This window comes from Martes martes (genome assembly GCF_963455335.1).
Source record: "Martes martes genome assembly, chromosome: 9".
Lineage (NCBI taxonomy): Eukaryota > Metazoa > Chordata > Mammalia > Carnivora > Mustelidae > Martes > Martes martes.
In genome coordinates, this window is record NC_137896.1 from 40,253,830 (window position 1) to 40,279,614 (window position 25,785).

Here is a 25,785-nt window from a genome sequence, read left to right on the forward strand (position 1 = left end):
TCCTAATTATAGGGAATGATCTAATGGTTACCAGAGGGGAGGCAGGTAGGGGATGGATGAACTAGGTGATGGGGATTAAGGAGTGTCCGTGTCATGATGAGCACCAGGTAATGTATGGAACTGTTCAATTACTATATTGTACACCTGCAGTGAATATAACTCTGGATGTTAACTAATTGGAATTAAAATAAAAAATTTAAGTAAAAAAAGAAAATTGTGATAGGACACTGAGTAAGAAAAACTATGAAGATACACATGGCTATCTAAATGCCATGACTTTAACTGAGGAAGAGCTGCAGCCAAAACTATCCAGATGTATTATTAACTAAGCAAGGGAGACTTAATTTTAACCTCCTGAGTGCCTTTTCTTATAGGCACCCTTCGGGTATACAATCAAACATTGGTATCTCTTACTGAGCACCCGCCATGTGCCATGCACAAGTTTAGGTCCTGGGAATACAAAATAAAATAACTTCTACAAAGTCTCTGTAGTTTCTAAGACCTTTAGTTTTTCTCAGCTGCATCAAATTTTGAACAAAGATTTGGTTTTTCCACTCCAGATGGATTACATTCTAAAGTTAGCCAACTTCGCTTTCTCTTTTTATAAGTCAACATTCTAAGTGGGATAAGACTGAAACTGATGGTCTGGTTACTACATAGACATTTTAAGCCTGGAAAGTTCTCTAAGAATTTTATAATCGCGAAATCAATCCCTAATGAAAGGAAAGTTGCTTAAAGTTCGGGCTCACTGATCCTTTTAAGAAAAAAAGCCATGCCTTGGATAATTTACAAATTGGGGTAAATGGGTGCATGAATGAAATAGGGACCATTTATCTGGGAAGAACTGGATCTGGTAATGTTTATGTCGCTCGGCTAAATCTCATAATGTTTATGACACTTGCCTAAATGTTATGTCACTCACCTAAATCAGGTCATGATCCCAGGACCCTGGGCTCCTGCTCAGCAGGAAGCCTGCTTCTCCCTCTGCCTCTCCCCTTGCTTGTGCTCCCTCTCTCAAATAAATAAATAAAATCCTTAAAAAAAAAAAAAAAAAGAGCCAATGCCCCAATCACAGGATCAGACAGTGACGTTTAACTGCACCCTGTGCTGAGAAGATAGATACTTCTCTCTCCATTATTTAATAGCACGTTGAGGGCTAGAGATATTGGTACCACCCACAGGCACAGCTTACTTCAGTCTCAAAGATTTCAGAGTAGCTAAATATTAATGAGTGTAGAGAAACGTACAACTGCAGAAATGATTAACTGAAAAATAAACTAGGGATCTGAAGACATTTGAGCTTTATCTATGGAGAGAGGAACAGAGAGACAAATCAAAACTATGTGCTTCCATCAAACCACTGCTGCAATGTAATTTTTAGAAACTACTTTTTGCAGTCAACTTTTATGAGAAATGCAGACTTCTCAGGACACGGCATGAAAGGTTCCTGACATACTCCTAAACCATGTTGATTTTGGAAAGGAAGGAGAACTAACATAAATGTCTCCTAAACTTATTTTTTATTTGAAAATAGCTATATTTTGAGTATCTTGAGTTTTATGCTAGACAAGTAAACGTGTGCTGTATCACATTACATCCTATTATTTAAGGGAACTTTTAAATTCCCATGGAACTATTTATTTTGGAATCAGTCACAGTTTCCCTACATGTGGCCAAGAACATGCTTAGACTTGGAAAGGAAGTTGGTCATACATCTTACGAGGAGGTGAAGAAACAGGACAGGACAGAGTCACCTCTTACAGCAGAGCTGGGTAAACACACGGGACATTTCAAGGTACTTTACATGCCTTGTGGAGTGGTTCTGCTTAGAAATGAAAGGTGGGGCAAAAGTGCATAATGAGTAACTTGGGTTATATTTCTCTAAATAAGAAATATCATCTTTTAAAATAAGATAAGAAAAAATATTTTTCTGGTAGCTTTTAATGAAATAATCTCTTGTGTCAACAACTATGCTACTTTTCCGTTGTTGGGCAAACACTACAGTCGGGTCCTTAGCCAAAGAAAGCAAGCAGAACATGGGCTACATTTTGAATATTCAGATTAGAATCTTCTCTTCCTACTCAGGCTGTCTCCTTCAAAAGGGACAAATTAAGGAAATTAATAGGAAGTGGCGTTAACATCCACTCAGATCAATGTCGGCACCGCAGAGGGCACAGAATGGACCGATCCTACAGGGAGTCATCAACATTTCCCCTAAATACTCTAATTATGTACCAGATGGTGGAATTCAGTGTATGCTCTGACTAGGACAAGGTCAGACCTAAGGACTGCCGTCTGATCTCCTAGAGCCAAGGTTTGCTTCTTAAACACAGGCAACCCTGGCTTTTTATCAGCTTTAACACAATTGCCAATTCTCCTCTCTCTGTTCCCAGCATAGCCGGTATTTGGACTCCCTCCTCTTTTCCACCACACAGGCCACACTGATGGTTCTAATCAGAGCTATGATGTAGCAAGGACCTCCTATGCCCCAGAGGCAGAGAATACAGGGACCTTGCGTGAGCATGTGCAGATTATGAATAAGGCCGAGAGTCAAGACATGTTTATATTCATCTCCAGAAGGGGACACCTGCCTCGGCTGTGAGGGGACCTTGTGCTAATACCACATGGCCTCTGAAATCAGAGTACACAGAGCTGGAGTGGAGTGTGCTAAGGGATATAGCCACACATGCTACAGGCATCCTCTGACCACGAAGAGACAACGCTAACCTGATCTCATTTTAAAGTGACGGGAGTTAAAAATACTTGCATGAGGAAACAGAAATAAGGGCTTTCAAATAAAGGAGTATTCCTTTCATTTTGATTATAGATCTTTAGGGATAAACTAACCAGAAAATGACAAACTGTTGGACATAGATATTTGTGCAGTATCTTATTTACCCTTAGTGGCCTTAGGGCAAATCCAAAAGGGTTTGGATCTAAATCCAAAAGGGTCTAATCCATGACTCTTACCAGAATAGATGACTTCATCCCTCTAGATCTGAGGTGACCAACATTATTTCATAGTTTGAAAGACTGGGTATCTGATGAATGTTTCAACTGGAAACTATTAAAAACGTTACCATCTTTCTCTAGATCATGAAAGACTGGTCCCTTAAATTGTCATTATCTCTGGATAACTCACCATTAAATGGACGAAATTCTCAAAAGATTCGAGAATGGGTCTAGTACGACCGAAGGAGAACAGGGCAAAAAAATGCTAAGCGGCTCTTACAGCAAACATAAATATTGACAGTTTAGGATGTTCAGGAGGGAAAACCTGGTATTTTCTTTTCTATTTCTATGATTTCACTGGTTACATGAAAGTATCCCTCATCTTCACTGATTTTTGTGGAGCCCCAGTTTTGGTAGAATCTCTGCTCAGTTCTAAGGCCCAGGAGAAATGAAAGTTGGAAAGTGGGGCAGGATTCCATCAGGTGTTGGTAGAGCATATTATTTAAGCTTCAGTTAGAGGACCAATGTTGAGCATACAAGATTATCTGTGCCATGTTCACACTAGGACTGTATCCAAGCTTTTCTTCTATAGGAGCTAAAAATGCAAAGAGCAAAAAGAAGACTTAGGTTCACAAAAGGGAGTGATGAAGTTGCAAAGACACTTCCGTGGGCATTTTTTTGGGAGGGGGGAAAAAACCCAACTCCTAAAAAGAGAAATAATTTTTAATGTCTAGAAATTCCAATAAAAGAACTTGTAAGTCAGAAAAGAATCAACTTCATAATTCTTTCAAATATTCATCCCTAGCATAGTTGTTTCTATGAGAAAAATAAATCAATAAAAAAAAAGGTACCAAGACAATGTCAAGAATAACTGTGACCAGGGAGTAACTTTGGCACTGTGGAAAGAATATATGTTCTGGAGTAAGAAGGTCTGGGTTTGATTCCAATTCTCAATCAAGTGATCCTTTCCAAGTTAAACTCCTAAATATGAAGTGGAGATTGATGACAATTCGCCCATCCCAGGAGGATCACTGTGGGGCTCAAAGGACCAATATATGGGAAAGAACTTAGCACACTGTGAACCACAATATAAAGGTTGGTTGGGGGGCACCTGGGTGGCTCAGTGGGTTAAAGCCCCTGCCTTCGGCTCAGGTCATGATCCTAGGGTCCTGGGATCAAGTCCCGCATTGGGCTCTCTGCTTCAGCGGAGAGCCTGCTTCCCCCTCTCTGTCTCTGCCTGCCTCTCTGCCTACTTGTGCTCTCTGTCAAATAAATAAATTAAAAAAAAAAAAAAAAAGGGTTGGTTGGGATTGTTATCACTGTAATCCACTGTATCTTCAGCAACCAAAGGTTTCAACCAGATATTAAAAGGCGGGAGGAGTGATTTATAATAGACTCTCTTTCCTTCCTACTAACTGAATCAGTCAGTTTCATTCCTTACAAAGAAAGCTTTAAAAAATTACAAGGGTGGGCACCTGGGTGGCTCAGTGGGTTAAGGCCTCTGCCTTCGGCTCAGGTCATGATCCCAGGGTCCTGGGATCAAGCCCCACATCAGGCTCTCTGCTCAGCAGGGAGCCTGCTTCCTCCTCTCTCTCTGCCTGCTTCTCCACCTACTTGTGATCTCTGTCTGTCAAATAAATAAATAAAATCTTTTAAAAAAAAATTACAAGGGTGTAATCCTAACAAGAGATTGGATAGTGGTGGTTTGGAGATCATGTTGTATAAGAAACAGTGAAGGAACTGAAGGGTGTTGGAGGTAAAGAAGAAAAATCAGAGGAGGTGAGAGAGAGAACGGTCTTCTTTGAAGGATGGTCAGGTTAAAACAGACTGTGGAACAGACATGTTCTATTCTGTTACAGAAGAATGTGAAGGATGGACAGACCCTGCAGACGGAGATCCCAGCAACAAGGATTACGGAAAGAATGCTCTAACAACGAGAGCAGTCCCCAGTGCCGAACTGCTCTGAGGCAGACAGTGATCAGCCTGGAGGTGTCAAGAAAAGAATGAACCGGAAAGCCACTTGAACTAAGTAACTTAAAAGGGTCTGTGATCTATGTTCTCCCCAGTACCTGAATACTTCCCTTGGGGAGAAGTCCTGTAAGTTTTATCTGAATTTTTACTTTAAATAAGAGCCTAAGACATAAAATATCCATGGTGGACTGAACTACTGGTCCCGATTTTTCTCTTCCTTACAGCAGCAGTGTATGTCCAGTGTTGCCATGGCTTCTTGGTGGATGGAGCGTTTGTCCATATCTGACTTTGGACTTGGCTGCGTAACTTTGTGTTGACCAATGGGACACTGGCAGCCATGACACAGCCACATCTTTTGTCTGTTATCATAAGGACGGCCACTGACCCTTCAGCACAGACCTCAAAATGAGACATCTTGAGCAGACTAACCTCATCTGAACTGCAGGTCATCTGGAGCCCACGGTAAAGCCACCTCAACCTACTTACAAACCAGCAGTAAGAAAAGAGAGCTTTTGATTTTATGCCACTAAATTTGGGGGGAGGTCACCTGACAATAGCTGACTGATATAATATCTATCACAGAAGATATCATAAATGATAAAGCAGAACTAAGAGGCATCCTAGAGGCCGTGTAACTAAACTAACAAAATAACCTCACTAGAAACTGGTCTAACCAATAAAACTGCCTGCCCTTCAAAGAAGCATTAATAAAAGTACTCTAATCTATGTTTCATTCAAAACTTGAAATCATTTAGGAAAAAGAATGTAAATAAAAATTACCGTAATTACTACTGCTGGGAGGCAGAAGTATTCTCTCCAAACGATGCACTTACATTTTTTTGAGTAATGAGAAAGGGAAGACAAACGGTTTTGAAATGTTTTTCAACAAAGACTAAATAAATTCACCCTTCCAACCACAAGTCCGTAAAACAGGCAGCTGTGAGGAAAATGGATTTTAATCAAATTCAGATGAAATCACCGTTTCAAAGTACTCAAAGAGGTGTTGTCTAGAATGCATTAACAAGTTCCATAACGTAAATATTTATGCCCATAGGACAATAGCAATGCCACATAACAAAGTATGTATGAACTTTTTTTTTCCCCCTGATGCAGGAATTCATTATAACCAAGAAGACACCACATTAGGCTGGATATGGAGATGTTCACACCTGCTCCCTATAGGAGTGTCACGGGCTCAGAACTCCTACTAAAGAATGCACCAGTGGAGACGGAGGGAGGCCATCAGGATTGAAGCCACAGTGGATAATGGCACAAATACTACTCCCCTGGCTTCTACAGGGACAACCTAAGGTAGAACAATCTTAGTACTTACCTCATGGATAGTAAATCGAATTTTCCTATCAGGGACCATATTTGATCTCAAGGTAAAAAGTATGCTTAGGTGAGAGAACAGACATATAAAATCTGAATTGCTGGAGGCTGCTTCTACGGTGTAGTGAGATCTGACTGTAATCCTCATTGTGGCCTGCCTGGGTCATAAAGCAGACTGAAGAAGTCTGTAATGAATAATACGACTTCATGCAATGCTCATATTTGCTGCATGCTCCATCTATGAACATTATTAAAGACCATAACTCAAAACCTAGTAGAATTATGTTTTTTTAACCTATGAAGACAAGCGAGTCTAATATTTTTCACTCTTTGTTAAAATTTTTGTACTGTTTATGTACGGTTTCCCTTCCAACTACAGCATCCCTCTGCTGACATCTTAAATTTCACTCCGTCTGCTCTTCATGAGCATTAATTCTGTTCTTCTGGTCAAGGATATTTGAGAAAATACTCAATGGGGCAATTTTTAAGAAAGTATTTGCTGACTTCTTTCAAGATATGTCTCCAAAGGCAAAGGAAACAAAAGCGAAAATGAACTTTTGGGACTTCATCAAGATCAAAAGCTTCTGCACAGCAAAGGAAACAGTCAACAAAACAAAGAGGCAACCCACAGAATGGGAGAAGATATTTGCAAATGACAGTACAGGCAAAAGGCTGATACCCAGGATCTATAAAGAACTTCTCAAACTCAACACACACAAAACAGATAATCATATCAAAAAATGGGCAGAAGATATGAACAGACACTTCTCCAATGAAGACATACAAATGGCTATCAGACACTATTGTTATGAAAAAATGTTCATCATCACTAGCCATTAGGGAGATTCAAATTAAAACCACATCGAGATACCACCTTACACCAGTTAGAATGGCCCAAATTAGCAAGACAGGAAACAACGTGTGTTGGAGAGGATGTGGAGAAAGGGGAACCCTCTTACACTGTTGCTGGGAATGCAAGTTGGTGCAGCCACTTTGGAGAACAGTGTAGAGATTCCTCAAGAAATTAAAAATAGAGCTTCCCTATGACCCTGCAATTGCATTACTGGGTATTTACCCCAAAGATACAGATGTAGTGAAAAGAAGGGCCATCTGTACCCCAATGTTCATAGCAGCAATGGCCACGGTTGCCAAACTGTGGAAAGAACCAAGATGCCTTTCAACGGACGAATGGATAAGGACGATGTGGTCCATATACACTATGGAGTATTATGCCTCCATCAGAAAGGATGAATACCCAACTTTTGTAGCAACATGGACGGGACTGGAAGAGATTATGCTGAGTGAAATAAGTCAAGCAGAGAGAGTCAATTATCATATGGTTTTACTTATTTGTGGAGCATAACAAATAACATGGAGGACATAGGGAGATGGAGAGGAGAAGGGAGTTGAGGGAAAGTGGAAGGGGAGGTGAACCATGAGAGACTATGGACTCTGAAAAACAATCTAAGGGTTTTGAAGGGGTGGAGGGTGGGAGGTTGGGGGAGCCAGGTGGTGGGTATTAAGGAGGGCACGTATTGCATGGAGCACTGGGTGTGGTGCAAAAACAATGAATTCTGTTACGCTGAAAAGAAATTTAAAAAAAAAAGTATTTGCTGAAAAAAGCAAAAAAAATTGAAATTAGGTAAAAATTATTGATAAGATATTAGAAGACTACTATGGTTCATTTGAGAAATTTCTTCTACAATAGAAGATCTTCCAGCCAGGAATGTGACTAGCAAACTAATTTTAACAATGTCCTCATGAGAGACTCAAAACCCTTCACGCATAAGGCAATAGTGCGTGTGTGTGTGTGTGTGTGTGTGTGTGTACAGGGTGGGGGGGGTGACAAAAACAGGCTCCACTTAAAAACATCTGAATTCTATTGCCTCAAAAAGTCAAAAAGCCTCCACTTGGTTACTGCAGACAAGGCAGCAGCTGCTAGTGTCTGTACCGTAATGTGCTCTCCAGTTTCCTGCCCTTTCCTGTTCGCTGCCCCTGACCTGGGTAGAGGAAAATTAATGATGAGACAGAGAACCCATTAAGTAGCTCGTTAACTCTGATGGGGAAAGAGGGAAGGTCTGTACTTCCTGCCCAAAGGGAGATGATGAGTTTCGGGATGGGCTAAGCTTTGACACCGACTCTCTCGTCGATTAGGAGTAGAAATGAAGAGGGGGGATATGACAAAGAATGACCCCTCCATGCCAGGGATAAAATAAACGGCTCTGTGGAATCACTTCGTTCAACTGCCTGCGACATTCACTGAGTAGCTACCATGAACTTGACATGATCCTGGCTGTTAGTAGGAGAGGGAGGATGGAGCCGTGAAGAAAACACCTCCTTCCTTCTCAGACTCTGGAGCTCAGTAGAGCATACACACCCAGGAAACAGGAGAACACTGGCTGAGCAACCCAGGATCCCATGTAGTAACTAATAAATATAAGACACACAACCTGATTCCTCACAGGAATGTTAAACAGAGCTGGGTAAAAAAGAAAGGGTCAGAGGAGAGAAAGATTCCATAGGGCCCCGTGTCAAGACTCTCACAGAGGAGGAGGGCAGCTGAGTACCAGATGGTACTTTGTGAAGAGAGATGTACCTGAGGCCGCTGTGGGCGTGACTCGTCTCGGAAGGGAGGCCAAGAGAACATCTCAGTCAGAGGTTATGAGTGATGAAGAGTGAGATGGGAGGCAGAAAGGGAGGTCAGCCAGGAAAAAGTGCTGAAGGCCTTCTGAGGTGACCATACAGCTGATAAGATCGCGTGAAGGAGCTGTGAGAAAAAGACTTAAAGATGAAGAGCCTTTCGAGGACAGAAAGAAGCTCGAGAAAGAACTGGCATGTGGGGGACATGTGGCATAGGGCGAAGGGTAGTCAAAACCAAATCAACAAATGAGCTGAAATCACATGGGTTGGAAAGCAATAGTCAAAAAATCTGAGAGGAGGGAGGAAAAGGCAATTAACTGAGGAAGAAGACACCGCAGGGCCTGTGGCGCTGTCTCCATTCCATGTGTTAGAGTGAGGGGAGCGTGTTTTAAATCCCTGGTCCTTCCAGGAAGCTTGATGCATTACTAATGTGCTCTGCTACAGAGCTGTCCTAATCATGACAAAAACGGAGGATGTCAGTGAAGGTCACTGCCAACTGGGCACTTTTTCAAGCAGCACAAATTAGCCTGCCGCAATCCAGCAGACACAGAGTCCAAGCCACCATACTACAAGTCGACATGAAGCCAAAAACAATCAGAAATGCCTTAATCACCTCACAAATAATGAGGCAGACCCAAATTTACAAGGCTGAGGTTTAAGCAAATGACGCAGGGTGGTGATAAAGAGATGTTATCAGTGCTCCGCTAGCCCCTATTTTTCTTTCATTGTAGCTATTTAGAATATTTACATTTTCTATTTTAGAGGTCTGCATTTTTCCAATTTCGAATCAATTAGCTACACAGAGATATTCTCAGTCCTTGATTCTTCTCATATTATTTTATTAAAAATCTCCAAAAAACATGCAGAAAATTTTTAGAAGTTTCCTCCCTTGAGTCTTGTCAAATGTGAGATGAGCCACAGAGTCTCGTCCTGAGAGCTGAGGGTCAGTTTCCAGACCTCGGGCGCCGCATTCTGACTGCCCTGAAGACCCAGTGTGCCGGCGAACAAGTGGATGTCCTGGGCTTCTTCGAAGTACCTGGCTGGCCTACTTCTTGAGTCGGGTGGGGGCTGGAGCTTAGTGAAGAAGACAAGCTCGACAGTTGACAGTGTCGTCTTCTCTGAAACAACAACACACCCAAATTCGCTCAAAGCACGGCATCTGGTCACATCAAATTGTGTTCCTGGAGGAGGTGTGTTTAGAGATGGGGCATGGGGATAGAAAACTCGATCTTCCCTCAGAAGGACAATGTGGGTGCTCAGAAGGACTAACGACTGGCACTCGTCTGGGCTGGGGTCACCCTCAACTCTGACAGTCGTGTAGAGCAGTAACTGCACCTCTGCCAGAGAGGGGATGTTGATGTTCATGTTTCCGTGCAGAAAGTAAATCATGTCGACCAAGGTATTCTGGAATCTGGTTGACAACCGAAGTCCATTTGCCAAAACTAAATCCGGGATTTCTGCTTTCCAATCAAGAGAGAGCTGAACCAGATCTTGTTGGAACAAAGGATGGTTGGTGCAGGCTGGCACCTCAGACTCAGGCATCAGGACACTCAGGAGGTCACGGCACATCTGCTGACAGAGGGCTTTGTTGTAACTAAATACGGTGAGCAGGAGACTCTCCGCAGAGCCCAGGAATCTAATGCTCTGCCCACCAAAGCCAATTTGAACCTCCTCTAGTCCAGAGAGAGGGAGAGCATGAAAAACGGCCACTGGGCCAGATGGGCTACCTGACAAAACCAAAGCATACAGCGCGGAACGAAGCAGGAGCAAACATGCTGGTTGAGGGTCAGGTTCTGCGCAGTTAGCAACAGCAAGCCAGTAAACACCCTGGACTTCGTTCACGTCGCCCGCCAGTTCTGGCAGGCAACAAGCCACGTGCTCAAGAAAGTCTTCTAAAGGGTACTCTTGAAGTTTCAGCATCCGGGCTGGGAACTGCACAAGGGTCTGCTTAAATGCACGGGTCCTTCTAGCACCTTCATATTCTAGGCGGCGGACTGAGCTTGGGCAGGAGCCTGGGGAGCCCACAGCCGCAGAGGCCACAGGAAGGCCTGGTGCTCTGAAAGGTGTCATGCTCTCTGCTGGCCTAGCGGCCCCTGCCTTCTCACTATGACTTCTGCCAACCTGACCCTCTCTGGGGAAAGAATGAGACTCTGATGACACCCTGTGTGACTTCAGGGGAGCATCCGGGGGAAAGCGTTTCAGAAACGGCAGTCTTCTGATCAATGTGGTCGCACGGGAGGTGAGCCCACAGATGTCACACAGGCTCCCCACATGGTGGATCACCTCTGTGCCAGACTGTAGCAGGTGACTGCTGGTATCTTTATAAAGGTCTGAGAGCCTGTGGTAAAAATAGCCCAACCCACCAGTTCCTTCTGTCCTGCTATTTATCGGGGACTGTGGAGAGCTAACTTCTTTAGCAGCTAACTCTCCCTCGACTTGCTGCTCACCACAAAACGTTGAGGCTGGTGCTCTCTGAGGAACGCTGTGGGAGGCACTCTCCTCACTAGAAATACTTTCAGAGAGGACAAAGCAGAGTAACTTGCTTCGCCTGGTCTGCTTGCCTCCATTCTTTATAGACACTTCTTGGGACAAATCTTGCAGCAAGGTCCAGCTGGACTCGACTCCCAAGCTGTGTTCATCTTTAGGAGTCATCAGCTCACTGAGATTCCCTGACCTACGCAGAACACGTTTTGTATCGCTGGAGTTGCTTTCGTTAAGAAAAGTGATTTCCGGTAGATTGAAACATTCTGGTTGAAAACAGCCTGTATGCTCAGGATGACTATGTCTGCGATCACTGTTCTGGGGCGCCTTGTGTTCTGAGGGCCGATGACTTCGCCGGTGGGCTCTCTCTTGTAATCCTGAAGAGGGCGCCAGAGAGCCTAAGAAGCTCCAAGTTGAGGGATGACCCTGGTGGTTGTTTCCATCCACGTCCCGCCCCTCTTCTCTGCTGCAGGCCTCAGTGACCTCTCTGGGCAGCAGAGGGCCAAGAGACCTTTTCTGTTCAAGATGGCAAAAACAGTTGAAATGGGGATGTGACAGCACCTTTCGCAAATGTTTTGCACATGAAGATTCTTGCAGTCATTGGTTTCATTGGGTAGATTAATGCAGAGGTTGAATGGAAAGCCTAAGCCATTCATATTGATTGATACATGATTTAAGAACAGATGATCTGATTCACACACAGAACATCAATTTTCATATTGTTTATCTTACAAATTGTCGAATATTTGATAGAAATATGTTGCATGGGATTGATCCACAGTATCCATTTCTTGGTCTAATATTTTAATTGTTCCAAAATAAATCCCAAGATCTTTGATTCAATTTTCAAAAGTTCAGCTTCAGTTGTGAAAATAAGCCCAAGACCATATGTCCAAAATGTAAAAGGAATTATGGCTTACTTAATGACAATCAGATGATAAGGCCAAAAGTAAGGGACAAGTATTTCGACCTCGGTCATCTTTCTCTTGCCTCACTTCACGGCAATTCTTAATTATACCTGCCCTGGTTAGAATGCCATTGCCACAGCTACAAACCAGCACTGTGAAAGGCCTACTGGGTGCCCGCTACAGGCCAGGTGTAGTGGACACAAAGAAATGAACGGCAATGTTGTACCCTTCCCTAGGTTATCTGCTAGGGAGATGGATGTCCAGAGGAAGACAACATCATTACTGGATGACTGGAAGAGAGGTGTAGTGGTGGCCAAAGTCAGTTAAGCCTCCTATGGAACACCCACCTTTCACCTCTTGTTCTGTTTTGGAATGTATGGGCACCATCTACAAGACTTCTACCACCTCGTATTTTGGGGGGTTTTGTTTTGTTTTGTTTTGTTTTGCTTTAATTTGGGAGTGTATGGGAAGGACAAGGTCCCTCAGTGGAGGAAAATACAAGTAAAACCTTACAAGTCGTGTGCCCAAATAAACCTTGGTTTGACAGTCCACCAGAGAAATAAGTGAATCAACCAAGAGTATGTCCTTTGTACCACTGCCAATTCACAGTCTATAAAATGAGCAGGGTTTGTACAACAGTGATAGGTACTCAGCTTCATTTCCAAACCCTGTATCTGATTCTGATTATATAATTCTGCCTTTTAAATACAGACCAAAGGAAAGGATACTGTTACTAACGAAAGAGGGGCCAGAAGCCTCCACCACAGTCACATGCCATTCAAGTAAAGTCTAAACAGTTTCAACCTGCAGGATTCCATTTAATTTTAAGTCTGTATAATAGCTTGCCTCCCCTATTAGCCATTAATCTCACTGGGACTTCAAAATTCTAATTATGCAACTAAACATTAAGAAAATTTAATCACACAAGCATGCCATAATTTAAAGCGACCTTATCAATCTGAAAAATCATTACCTACCTCATATTTTAGCTTACGTTGAATGGTGCCATTGTGGAGTTTCTCATTATCCTGATAAGAAAATAAAAAGCCCTCTATATTAAATTATAGCTTGTTCATAGAGGGAAAAGAAACTGATTTGATTAGAAATATTTATGGGTACAAAATTCTAAAGAAGCATACTTGCTCAACAATGACAACCCTTCTACAGAATTTATATTCCCAAGGTAAACACGACTCTATCGATCCATCTGCCTATAAGGGAACTGAAGCATCTAGTCCTACTCTTAAAATTGCTAAGAATAATATTAAAAGCAAAATTTCCTTAGGACATTTCTTAAGTTGCAGAATAGGAAGGCAATGTTTTTATTTTGATAAAAATCAACATCGCAAATATATACCTTCTCAAAAGCAAAATTATAGATCTACTCAGGATAATTTATCAAGCAAAATTAGATACTTAAGGAAGTTGGTTTTATTTCTGGAGAAAACAGAAAAACCTTACATGTAGAATCTTTATAAATCAAACAAAGTAAGTAAAATGTTTTAGGAGACTTTACATTCACTTAAGAATTTTTCCCCAGAAGTACAGACTTTAAAAATAAATTAAGTTTCTCTTGAATCAGCACTGTTTATCACCTGTTAAGCTCCACCCAAGCAATATTTAATTTTTCTAGAACATTCTGCATCTCAATTTTCTCACTGAGAAACGATAATAAAGGAGCCCATCACTGCCACCACCACCACCTTATGGAAAGGTCACCTTGGAAACGAATGACCGATAGCTTGGTCCCTTCAGCTCACCTTCAGCATGTTGGCCGATGCACTGCTACCCTCACCAATCACGCGATGTAAGTCCTGAAGTCGTCTTTGGACTTCCTCTTCAATGTAAGCACTGATCCTGCAAACAACAGAGGTAGGGACAGTGGTACTCAAAGATCTAACCACACAGGGCACATGAGATCCTTTCTTCGAAACAAGGAACTTTCTCATGCTAAATGCCAGATCTGGAATATTCCCCCACAGTCTAAGAAATCTAGTGCCATGTGTTCACTATTTGGGTTTTCCCCAAACAAGAGAGTATTGGACAAATAAGAGAATCTTGAGGCTAAAAGGCAGAGTCAGTGATCCCATTCAAACCTCTCCTGGATCTCTCTGCTGCAGGGCGGAGGAGAATCATAGACGCTGCTTTCAGAAGGCTCCATGGCCTCAGCCCTGACTTTGAGACCCAGCACTTCACTCAGCAAGCCTCAGTTCCCTCACATGTAGAAAAGTGGCAGTTATTTCCCACATCACAATGTCATTTAAGAGGCCTGAAGTGGGGGGGAGAGTAGACACAATTTCTATGAATCATCACTATTCCCAAGGAACAATGGCTTGAACTGTTTCTGCTCTGTCTTGCCTCTCCATTGGCACCCAGTTGGGAGAAACCATATTTTAAAGGCCTATCTTCCAAACTCCCTGGCATAGGGCCACGATGGTGGAAGCAAGAAATGGCTGACTACTGAGACAGTTGTCATGTAGGCATCTGGTATCCTCGAGAATGTAAGTGAAATTGCACAAAGTATAACCATCCACCCAGTGGAAGCAGGGAGAACAGAGGATTTCAGTTCCAGCTAAAATCCTTCTAGTGGCTCAGGCTGCCCACATGGAAGGCTCACTTAGTCGTAGGCTCTCCCTCCCCCAGTTCTAGAAACACTAATTCGATGGATTATTTAAAATGAACTGTTTTGCATGTTTATGTCTGAGCACACTGAAAAAGAATCTGCTTTCATCTCTCTAAACACATGCATAGTCCTAGAAACATTTCTGTACTACTGACCATGCCTGGATGGTTTTCTGAAATGTTAGGTAAAGACACTAATATTTTAGGCAAAAATGGATAGGGTAATAAAGTGCGGTAGTTACCTTTCAGCACTGAAAGGAAAATCATACACAGCTGACCCAGAGCCAAGGGCACTTACAAATGAATTACTTCTCTGGACCTTTACTTGAATTTTAAACTAGACCCACTGAAGACGCAGACCTAGATTTAAGGGAATACAGAAGCTCATAGCGTTCTTAATACATTTTGATATCCAAATACATATTACCTAATGCCTAGGGCTCATGACTGCCCAACTGGAGATGTCCCCATGACACAGCTGGAGCTGAGGAAAATAATCCATTTTCTTAGAGGCAAAGAATGATTAAGTTAATTTATCTGGAAGCTCTAAGCCACAGAGCAATTTACAACGTCGCTCAAGTTGAAAATCATTTTACTATAGTAGCATCAGATGTATACGCTATTCATGATCATTCTGAATACACTGGTACAGTTTTTGTAACAGACTTCATCTATTTGTAATTAATGATTTCCATAAATTAACTGTCAGCACAAGGTCCTTCCTCTTGGTATGGTTCAATTAGCCTTACTTCTTTGTTCCTCTCAGCCTGGCCTTGGTTCACTCATTTCTGGATGAGGTGGTTTCCCTGGGCCTTCTAGCACTATGTGCTCACACAACCTTGCACCAGCATTCCCTGGATGGAGCTGGCCAGTCCCCAGGTCTTTGGTTTCCTTCAAATGATACCTCTCTCCACGAGGCAGCAGTTGATGAAAACAAAGCACACACACCTCACCTCAAGGACACCTATCCCTTGCTGCTTCTGTTCGATCCCTCCACACGCAAACTGGATAACATGAGGTACAGTGAGTCATTAAATCGTATCATAAATGTAGGTGTGGTATCAGTTTAATGTCCAGTACCTGGCATCCATCAGAGGGACCAGGTGAGACTTTTCAGCACTGGATGGCAAGCTGGAAGAAGGAGCCTTCCCCTCCAAGGTCCCACGAGGCCCTTTTTGAATGCCATCAACCTCACAGATCTTCTGCTTCAACTGCTGGATTTCATGCTCTAATCTACAGAGACAGGAGTTACATTAATTCATTTATTGAGAGTATTGCCTGAGCATCTTTGCTGGGTGGAACATTGTTCTAGAAACATGGGGGATATACAGACTCTTTGCAAAGAGCTTTTACTTTCTAGTAGAAAAGGTGCCACATCACACAAGGGATAAGGTGATAAGGAGCCACAAGGATTCAGAACAAATGCTATAGGGGTCCAAAGCTGGAGAAAGCTTAATTATCAAGGGCAAAAATATTCCCACGGTGCTCCAAGGCAACACTCTGAGGCAGATGGGCAAGATTCTGAGCCTCCTACCACCGCTTCAAAGAAACAAATGGCCTTTGGCTATGTATCGGCATCCCTCTACATACTTCAGTTTGACAAAAGAGACCCAAGCTTTAAAGAATTTTCTAAAAACCACCCATCTAGGAGAATCCACAGGGTCAAGGCAGTTCAAAGTTGAGCCTTCAGAGACTAATGGGAATTCAGACATTTGGAGATGAGAGTGAAGGTTCTCCAGATTCAGAAAGCAGCAGGAACAAAGGCCTAAGTCACAAAAACTAGGAATCCACTTTGGCTAAAGCAGAGGGTGTAGAAAAGGGAAATAGGCAAGAGACCGAGGAAAGCAAGGGGAGTATCTTGAGAAATTAAAATAAACCATAAATAGTTGAACCAAACATTTATTTCCCATGATAAATGATACATCCAATATGAGGTCAAGTGTGTATAAGTTCATTCTCTTGCTGGCCCCAGCATGCTTGAATCCAGGGCCATGAGCCCAAAGGGCCAAGCTTTCCAGTAAATATGGCCCCAGGTACATGAGACCCAGCTAGGGGCTACAGCTCACTCACTGTGTGAACTTGGGCAAATTAATGAAATCTGGGTCTCAAGTTCTTCATATGTCAAATGAGAGAATCAATGAGTCTTCCAAATTCCCTCAGTTCCAAACTTTAGAGATTCTACCTTCAGATGCTGGCGCACCATGATATTGCCAGCTCTCTGGTGTTACCAACAGCAATTCGACTGTTCTGTTCTGCATGAGAGCCAAGTTCTTAATTCTCAGAGATGTGGTTACAAGGTCACTCATGGGTTTCACAGAAGGCAATGCCCAGCTTAACTCAGCCCTTCATCTGTCTACTGATGAGCAAGTATTTATGAAGCATCAACTTACACAGTATGAAGTATTTTCAAAGGAGGAAGAAAAAAGCATGAAAAATTGATGTTACGAACCAGTTGGTGGGCAAAGAACCAGGGAGCGATATTAATACAAAGTCTCAGAGATGGTAAGGAAAATGAGTTGCATGTAAGAAAGTAATTGCCAATGTTCAGAACTGAGATGACACATACACTGGAGTTGTTCAAGGACATCCTTCAGCACTGAGGCAATGGAAAGTACTCCACAGAGCCGAAGGTTTGGTGCGGGGCCCTGAAGCCCAAATGGGATTTATGCAGGGGGGCAAGGGAAGCAGGGCATCCCAGGACACGGTTCAGCACAGGTGAAGAGCTGGCCAGCCTGGGCCACAGCCCTTGGGCCAGCAGCCAAGAGGACAAAGTGGCCCTGAGTGGGGTGGGGAGCAGACCTGCCACCTTCTAACTGCATGACACTTGTCCCCGCAGGCTACACAATCACTGGGTGGAAAAGAAAAAAAGAGAATAAACTGGATCTTGGTTTATAAGGAAGCCAAAAGAGGAAAGCCAAGTTCAGCGCACGCTGTCTGATCCGGTTCCATGTAAATTTAAAATTTCACACTTATGGAACTTCATGAGAGATGGACTCAGGCTGCACGGCAGGCCCTGGCTTAGCCATGAGAACCCAGAGAGATAATAACAACAAAACCAACACCCACAGAAGGCCGCAGGAGCGTCACAGTCAGAGCAGGGCTCAGAACACGTTGGCCCGAATTAGGCCTTAACGAAGTCTACTCCATCAAAACACATGAAGCTAAAAGCATCCTTTGTGTGGCTTCTGGAGGAATGCTGACATTGGGAATTCACTTCCATGGAAATCGCAATACTGTATCTGCTGTAATAGAGTATTAATACTAAATGGCCAGGGAGTGAAGCCAGATGACAAAAGCAGGGAACGTCAAGCTCAAAGCTCATGCGGCATTCTTACTGCACACTGCAGGATATAAATTGAGAGCACGCCCTCCACTACTTTAAATTTCCTGGGGCTGGAGCTTTGTCCAGCAATTTCATTTACATAACATACCTGCAATCATTTTCTTAAACCTCCAACCTATTTCTCCAAAGTAATAGCATTATGGTTTTTGATTGTTATTTCTTGCTGGTTTGCCAGAGGGAATTACCAGAGAGCAAAGGTAAATAGAACCCACAGTATGAGCAGATCATTTGAAAGGGAGGTTGTCCCAACCTGTTCAGAAAAATGATGGAGAGAGACTCCAGCCTCACAGTAGGTCTTGCTTTGTCATCAGTATGCATCCCAGGCTTCTGAGCCGGCCAAGGCCAGCCAGACAGAAAGGGGCTGGGCCAGGGTTTGAACCCCCACCTCTGTGGGACAGCAAATCAGGTGATGTTTGCACACCAGGTAGCCTACAGATTTCTGGGAGTCCTGACATTCTGTTTGCTGGGCTACGAGAGAAAGTGTTCTCGAATTCATGTATTTACTCCTTTTGATTTCCTCCTACTGTGTGGGAAGCGTGGTGACTTCTAAGGAATGGGTGAGAGAAGATAAATACTCTTTCTTTACCATGAAAACAGTGTTAGTTCCCGGTTTTATTTTTCACAACACCAAAAGAAACATGAGTAAACCATCACTACGTGTGCTTAAAAATACCACTGTGTTCAGAATCACCTGGAGAATTTTGTTTGTTTAGTAGTTTACTTTTTAAGGCAGAATCCTGGCGCCTCCCTCAAATATTGCGAATCAGGAGGGGTAGGAGAACAGCTGTTTTTCAGTTTTGCACCGGATGTGGATATCAGCACATGGTGCAGTCTGTGCACGAAGGGATGATGTTTTACTGTAACTAGTGCTTGTCCCAAAGAAGATGGTAAGCCCATGGCGAGGATGAAGGGAGTGGGAGGATAGGGAAAATCCAGAGCGGCGGTTTGGGAGGAGGTAAAGTAAGGGGCAGAAAGAAGGAAAAAAAGAGGGAGGAAGGGTAGGGAAAGAGAAACAGAGGGAGAGGGCCAAAGGAGGGACAGGGAAGGAGGGGAGAGGACAGACACAGGGAGGCGACGGGCTGGAAGAGGTCGTATTTATCAAACACAAAAACATTCTCGTTCCATGGGTCAGTGGAGTAAGGGACAAGGGCTTTGGTTTCTTTGTGTGTTTTTTTCAACTGTAGACCAACGATTCTAAAATGAGGCTCCCAAGGAGAAAAGAAAATGTTTAGGGGTACCTTCTCAGCTTTTGTTTGACAATAACCATTTGCTGGTGTATTAGAGAACACACAGGCAAAAAAGAATTACTTTTGTAAAAGACAGTGAGAGACACACCAGAAGGGGTAGAAAACACGCAATCATTTGGCACCTACAGTATGCCATGCTCTCAGTTCCCAGTCTCACCTCTCCCTGTCCTTCTCCAGGGCCTCCTGCTCAGCTTCCAGGCTGGCCCGGAGCCCGGCCCGCTCGCTGCTGCTGCTGTTCAGCGTGGCCAGCTTCTGCCTCTGCTCCTCGATCTCCAGGCCCAGGGTGGAGCGCCTCTGCAGGGCCGAATGCCTCCTCTCCAACCTGGCCACGGCCCGCTCCAGCGCCTCCCTCTGCTGCTTCTCCCGGGACTCGAGAATCTCCTTTTCCTTCTTTCTCACTTTTTCCTCCTGACGAGCAATGTTGGCAGTGAACTCAAAGGTGGCTTGGAGCTTCTGCAGCTGGCTCGCGTTGGCCTGGTACTGTGCAAGCTGTTCTTCTTTCTCTTCCATTTCTTTTTCCACTTGATACAGAGTGTTGTCTAAGCCGAGAGGACCTCTGTCAAGGATTTCAAACGCTCTCTGCTTCTCCTCCAGCAGGGTCGGCAGATGATTCTGCAGGAGGTACTGGAGCTGGCGGGCTTTACACTGCAGCCTGTATTCCGCCGGCTTTATTTTCTCCAAATTTGGAACCGCTGGGGGGACATCTGCGATGCTATCATCGTTGTTCTCCAGCGGTCTAACGTCTTCCTCATTTGCAGATTTTAAACGTTCCAGGAGGTCCTGTTCTTCCTCGATTTCCTTTTCCAGGAGGTCCTTCTGCTGAACCAGATCTTCTTCCAAGTTGGCTAGCTTGACCAGCTGCCTTCTCTTGAACTCTAGGAACTGCAGCTGAGCCCGTTCTAACGGCTCACCGTCCTCGTCCCCTTCAGCCCGGGCCTCCTTCGCCCGCAGGAGGGACTCCCGGATTCCCTCCAGGTCCCTCCTGTCCTCCTCCGCCCGCTGCACCTCGCCCCGCCGCAGGAGCCCGATCATCTCCTGCTTCTCGCGCAGCTGCTCCTCCAGATGCGCCACGAGCACAACCTGCTCCTGCTCCTGCTCCTGCAGCCTCCTCTTCTCCACTTCAAGCTTGGCGTACTGCTCATCCTTCTCCCTTTTGAGCCGCTCCAGCTCCTGAAATATCTGGAGCTTCTCGGCCTTCTCGTTGTTGTTGAGCTCCTGGAGCCGCTGGAGCTCTTCCTGGACGCGGAGAAAGCTCTCTTCCTCTTGCCTCTTCTTCTGCAGCTCGATCTCTTGCTGCTCCCTCAGCCTCTCCTCTTCAAACTTCTCCTTCTCGGCGAGCAAGTCCTTCAGCTTGCTCTCAATGTGGAAGCTACGGCGCTTGAGGCTCTCCTCCTGCTTGCGGATCTGGAGCTGGACGATCTCTGTCTCCTTGCGCTGAGTCTCCACCTCCTGCTGCATCCGCTCCAGTTCGGCCTTGTCTGATTTTTGCTTTTCTTCCATTTCTTCTATGAGTTTCCTGAAACGCCAAAAGCAGACCGATTATCATTTGATGGCTACGTACAAATGCCGTGCTAACTTTTCCCCGACTGAAATGTTCTGAAAATGGACACACGACACCCTTTGCGAAGTCAAACCGTTGGCAAAAATAAAAAGTGGGGGGAACTGCCTTCCTTTTCATTTCCAGCAGCATAATGCTTAACTTTTTTACTCTGTAACTGTCCAACATATCATTTGCCTAATCTCCTGAAGTAGCCTCTGATATCATTTCTTTGTAGAGTCTATAAGCATAATGTGTTCTGCATGATATAATTTTAAAAGCCCCCTGAGCTCAAAGAGAAAGAAGCATGCCCAATTTAAATTTAAATGGGAATAATTTTATTCAGCCCAATGGCTAAAACTCAATAGAAATTCAGTTACAAAATGACATTAAATAAAAATGCTTATGCTGTCCTCAACTCATTGGGGTCAAATATCAAAGTCAAAATAATTGACAGTTCATTGTTCCAGCACAAATAACCACATGCTATTTAGCATTTAATCACTAGTTTAGGACAAACGGTAATCACCAAATGGCCCAAAATATTAGTTTATTAACATGTAACACTGAAAATAATATGAGTCTCCATGAGAATACTGAGATGCATGATTGCTGGAGTGACATGTTATGTTTGGTCCTGGAGAAGAGATGATCCCCACTGGGGGCTAGAGCTGTGTTTTGAGGTTGGGATGGCCTCCAAACCAAAAACACAGGGTATGCAAAACTATCAATACATGGCCTCCATCTCCTGACCCACCTAAGATCTATCTTACATGATGCTGGAAACTAAACTAAATCATTTGTAACATCTAAACTCCAGAGTCCAAAAAATAAATATCCAATCTGCAGATTTTCTGTGGCCTTAGTTTCTACTCCAATATCTATCCTTTTTCCATTTCTTGGCATGTTAAATAGGATGAGGGGGGAAAAGGAGAAAATGCTTAGCATTATCAGATAATTACATTCAGAACATATTAAAAAAACTCCCCAAATCAGCTAAGCAATCTCACACACACACACACACACACACACACACACACAGGAGAAAAGTGAGCAAAAAAATATAAAGAAGCAAATTACAGAAGGGAAATACAAATGGCCAAACAACATAAGCAAAGATGCTTAAAAGGGGAAGAGGCATAAGAAAAGGGAATTGTCATTCTTTGGGTTTTTTAAAACCTCAGGCGATATTACTAAGGAGGGTAAGCCTTTTGAATTAAATATAAACAAGTACATACATGGAGCATTAAATTTAACAAGCGTATGAAATTTGCCTACAGACTCTATTCCCTTTCTCACGAGTATTTGAAGATGTACTATTTGAAAATTCAAACGTTCAGTAAAACGAACCAGCTAGAGGAATGACCTGCAGTCATTAAACACGTAAATACAGAACCAGAGGGAGGTCCTGAAAGAGACCCTAAAAAACTCTGTCTGGAAGATTAATGTGAGAATCCACAGACTACAGTAGTGTTAAAACTGGTACCCCAAGAGGCTTACCTTTTACTTTCTAATTTTTCAAGTTCTTCACGCTGTTGCCGCTCAAATTCAAGTCTAATAAAAAAAATCAAATGAAAATGAGTCACTTTTCTGAAAGAGCTTTTCTCTCTCTTATTATCTGTATATAGTTGCATATTATAAGGAGCATCCATTTTTTAAGCATTATTTTTAATTATGATGGATTAGCAAGTTTAAAATGTTTTCTTCGCTCTATGACTATGATTAGAAATTAGACATACATTCGGGTGCTTGCATTGAGGCTGAAAAGAACATATTTTACTTGAAGGGAAACAAACAAAGCAGCATTGTATTGAAAAAGCAGGGTTAAAGAAACTTCTGAATGATAAGCATGTCTACTCTATGCAGCTTAATCACTGATGAGTGTATATAAAAATGGAGAATCTCTACCTTAGACAGATGGGTCCTTTTATAGGGAAAAGACTGCCAGGGAGGTAGAGAGAGAGGGAGAGAGCACAGACATCAATTAAGAAAAGAATTAACTGGGGGGAACATCAGGAGAAAAGCAGTAAGGTACTTAAAAGCCAATAGACATGCACACATTGAAATGGTGTTCTATACATATCACATTTCCCAATAATTTCTCAAAGCAAAGACTCCAAAGAGTAAGCTGTGTTATGTTTGCACAATTCCCATTGCAATGGCAGCACTAAAAATGAGTACCAGTAATAACTGGGACAGTGGTCAGATCCATAGTTTTACTACTTCGTACATGGTTCTACTGTAGGCAGGTTCATCACGATCCTCCTATGACCAGTAGTTCTAGGATACAAGTTCTTGGGAACTACATAGCTCGTGAATGGGTTTACCACAGTGAGAGCAAAATAAAGCGGGCTAGTCACTGGGAATTTTAAAACAGCTTGCTAAAATATTGATAACAGAAATTGATTTCTTCTCAAATACTAGACTTAATAACCAAGAGTTCACTCTTCTTCTTAAACAGCATGACTGGTAATTCTTAAACTCACACATTTTCCCATTACGGTAAATGCCAGATACACCTAGAAAGCTGACTATGGAAAAATTCATCACCAACTTTCCCATATAATGGGCAAAGGCAGATTGGCTTTAAAGTTCGCTTTACAAGGTGCCAACAAATATTTCAGTTAGATGTGTTATCCATTTCATTTGGACTAATATTGAGTGGAAGATGTCTGGTGGCTTTTGTAAGCAGACCTGCGTGCTGTGCTGAGCGCTTATCCATGTTAGCTTCCTTTGTCTTCCCAGCAAATCCTAACAATAACAAATAGTATCTCCATTACACAGATGAGGAACCCAGTGCTCAGATATGCAAAGGAGCTTGTCAAAGGTCATAATGGTGAGATGTGGTGAAGCCTGGATTTGAACCCAGGGCAGCCTACTTCCAAAACACTGTCATTTAACTCATAAGCAATGCTCAGATTTGTGACATGCAATAAAAGAATTAAATCGTTTACTGAAACTTGTCATTTATAACTATCCTACTATCAAATGAAAATAATCTACAGATTATAGGCATTGCCATCCATGAGAAAACAACCACATAAATGTTTATGAAAGGTATTTGCCAATGCCCAAGCTCAGCATGTATATCATTATGCTAAGTAAGGATAAGGTTTCATTAAAGTCAGTATAAGACTATTCCCTTTTATACAATAATAAATAGAACTTTGGAAATATTTTATAGTAAATACCTCTTTAGACTTCAGTGCAGTCTAGGCTTTCTAGAAATATTTACATAGTCAAAAGGCATCACTAGATCAAATACTTTCAAAACCAGAGAACTTACCTAACAGAATTGTCTTTAGTTTCTGTTTTTACTTTCTATGCACACCTCATATAACCACAAGCACATCCTGCTCTGACAATGTCACAGGCACATGGTCATAAGCCAAATGCTCCTCTGAGAGTTGGGAGACCTGGGTTCAAATGAAATCCTGTCGCTGAGGACTGTTTTTACAAGGGGCCAGTGCTGGGCTGGGTTCTTAGCAGGCAATACCCTCACTCTGTTCTCCCAACCCTGCCAGGTTGACATGTTTCTCATCCCTATTTTACACAAAAAACTGAGGCTTAAAACAAGTAAGTAGCAGAGGGAGAACTTGAATCCAAGTGTGGTTACTAATATCTGGGCTGCTGACCACTACGACTGTCACTAGTGAGCTGTGTGGCCTAAGGAGGTCACAAAATGTGGGTTTTAATATCTTCATCTCTAATGCGATGCTCTGGGCACCTATTTTTTTTTTTTTAATTGAGCATGGCATCAGGCATGGGGGTGCTCCAGGGATGCAGCAGTCTATAAGGGTGACATGGTTTCTGACCCCACGGTACTCCCAGTCTGTGACAGTCAATAAATATAAGTGGGCACCCAATGAGTTGTAAGCCAGGACTGAGGGAGGACACAGTGTTATCACATACAGAATGGAGTATATCAGAAAGGCAAGCTTCCTGAGGAAACTTAAACCTAAGCTGTGCCCTTCTTCTTCGAGCATGATAGAGAAACTCAAGAGCAGATCAATAAAACCAGATCTTGGCTTTCTATGGGGGGAAAGTGACAAGACACAAAGCTTAACAGGACAACAGAAGCTAGATGGTGAGGAGCCTTAGAAGTTATATTAAGGACTCTGAACTTGATCCTAAAGATGGTGGCAGAAAAGTACCTTGGAACAGGGTTGTGAAAGAAAACAGAGGCCTGGTGTTCCACAGAGAACAGACAGGAAGGGAGCAATATGGGAAGCCAAGAACTAGGAGGCCACTGTAGTCACATGAATGAGAGCTGATAGAGGCAAGACCTACCATAACTGGGATAAAGAGATCTCTGATCTTCAGGAGGTCAAGCTGACAGAACTTGGGGGTTGTGATGAGAAAGGAAGAGTTCAAGATGGCCCCTCAGGTCTCTGGCCAGGCTACACAGGAGGTGGGAGGGCAGATCCTAACTACCAAGAGGATGAGTTAAAAGGTCTGCAGGTCTAAACACAAATTCTAGTGACTGAGAGACCACGTATGAGTTATTTAACCTTGGAAACTTAATTTTCATAGAAATTGAAGAAAATAATAAGCCCTACCTCAAAGGGTTATAACCAGGATCCAATGAGGTAATACAGAGTATGTAGAGCACCAGCACATATTAGGTGCTCTAGTGTTGCCTCTCATTGGTAGGATCCACTGGGATGAGGAGGAGCACTGGGGACAGAGCCAGTGGGAGAGGCAGAAGTAGCAACAGTAGCTGCCCCAGCGCTAGTGCTCCCAGTGGCAAAG

The 25,785-nt window shown here is 43.1% G+C and overlaps 1 protein-coding gene across 2 annotated transcripts in view; it reads right to left on the reverse strand.

The window, feature by feature from the left end:
* KIF16B (kinesin family member 16B) overlaps positions 1-25,785 on the reverse strand; it is a 283,672-nt gene that overhangs the window by 77,822 nt on the left and 180,065 nt on the right. Inside the window, exons 18-23 of one of the 2 annotated variants that reach the window (XM_080813104.1) lie at positions 22,942-22,974; positions 22,534-22,587; positions 19,654-21,012; positions 15,987-16,139; positions 14,045-14,141; positions 13,262-13,312 (exon numbers count right to left, since the gene is read on the reverse strand). In XM_080813104.1, the coding sequence (XP_080669230.1) occupies positions 13,262-13,312; positions 14,045-14,141; positions 15,987-16,139; positions 19,654-21,012; positions 22,534-22,587; positions 22,942-22,974 (1,747 nt within the window). The remainder of the gene's footprint in view (positions 1-13,261; positions 13,313-14,044; positions 14,142-15,986; positions 16,140-19,653; positions 21,013-22,533; positions 22,588-22,941; positions 22,975-25,785) is intronic. The other variant, XM_080813105.1, reaches the window with a different exon arrangement.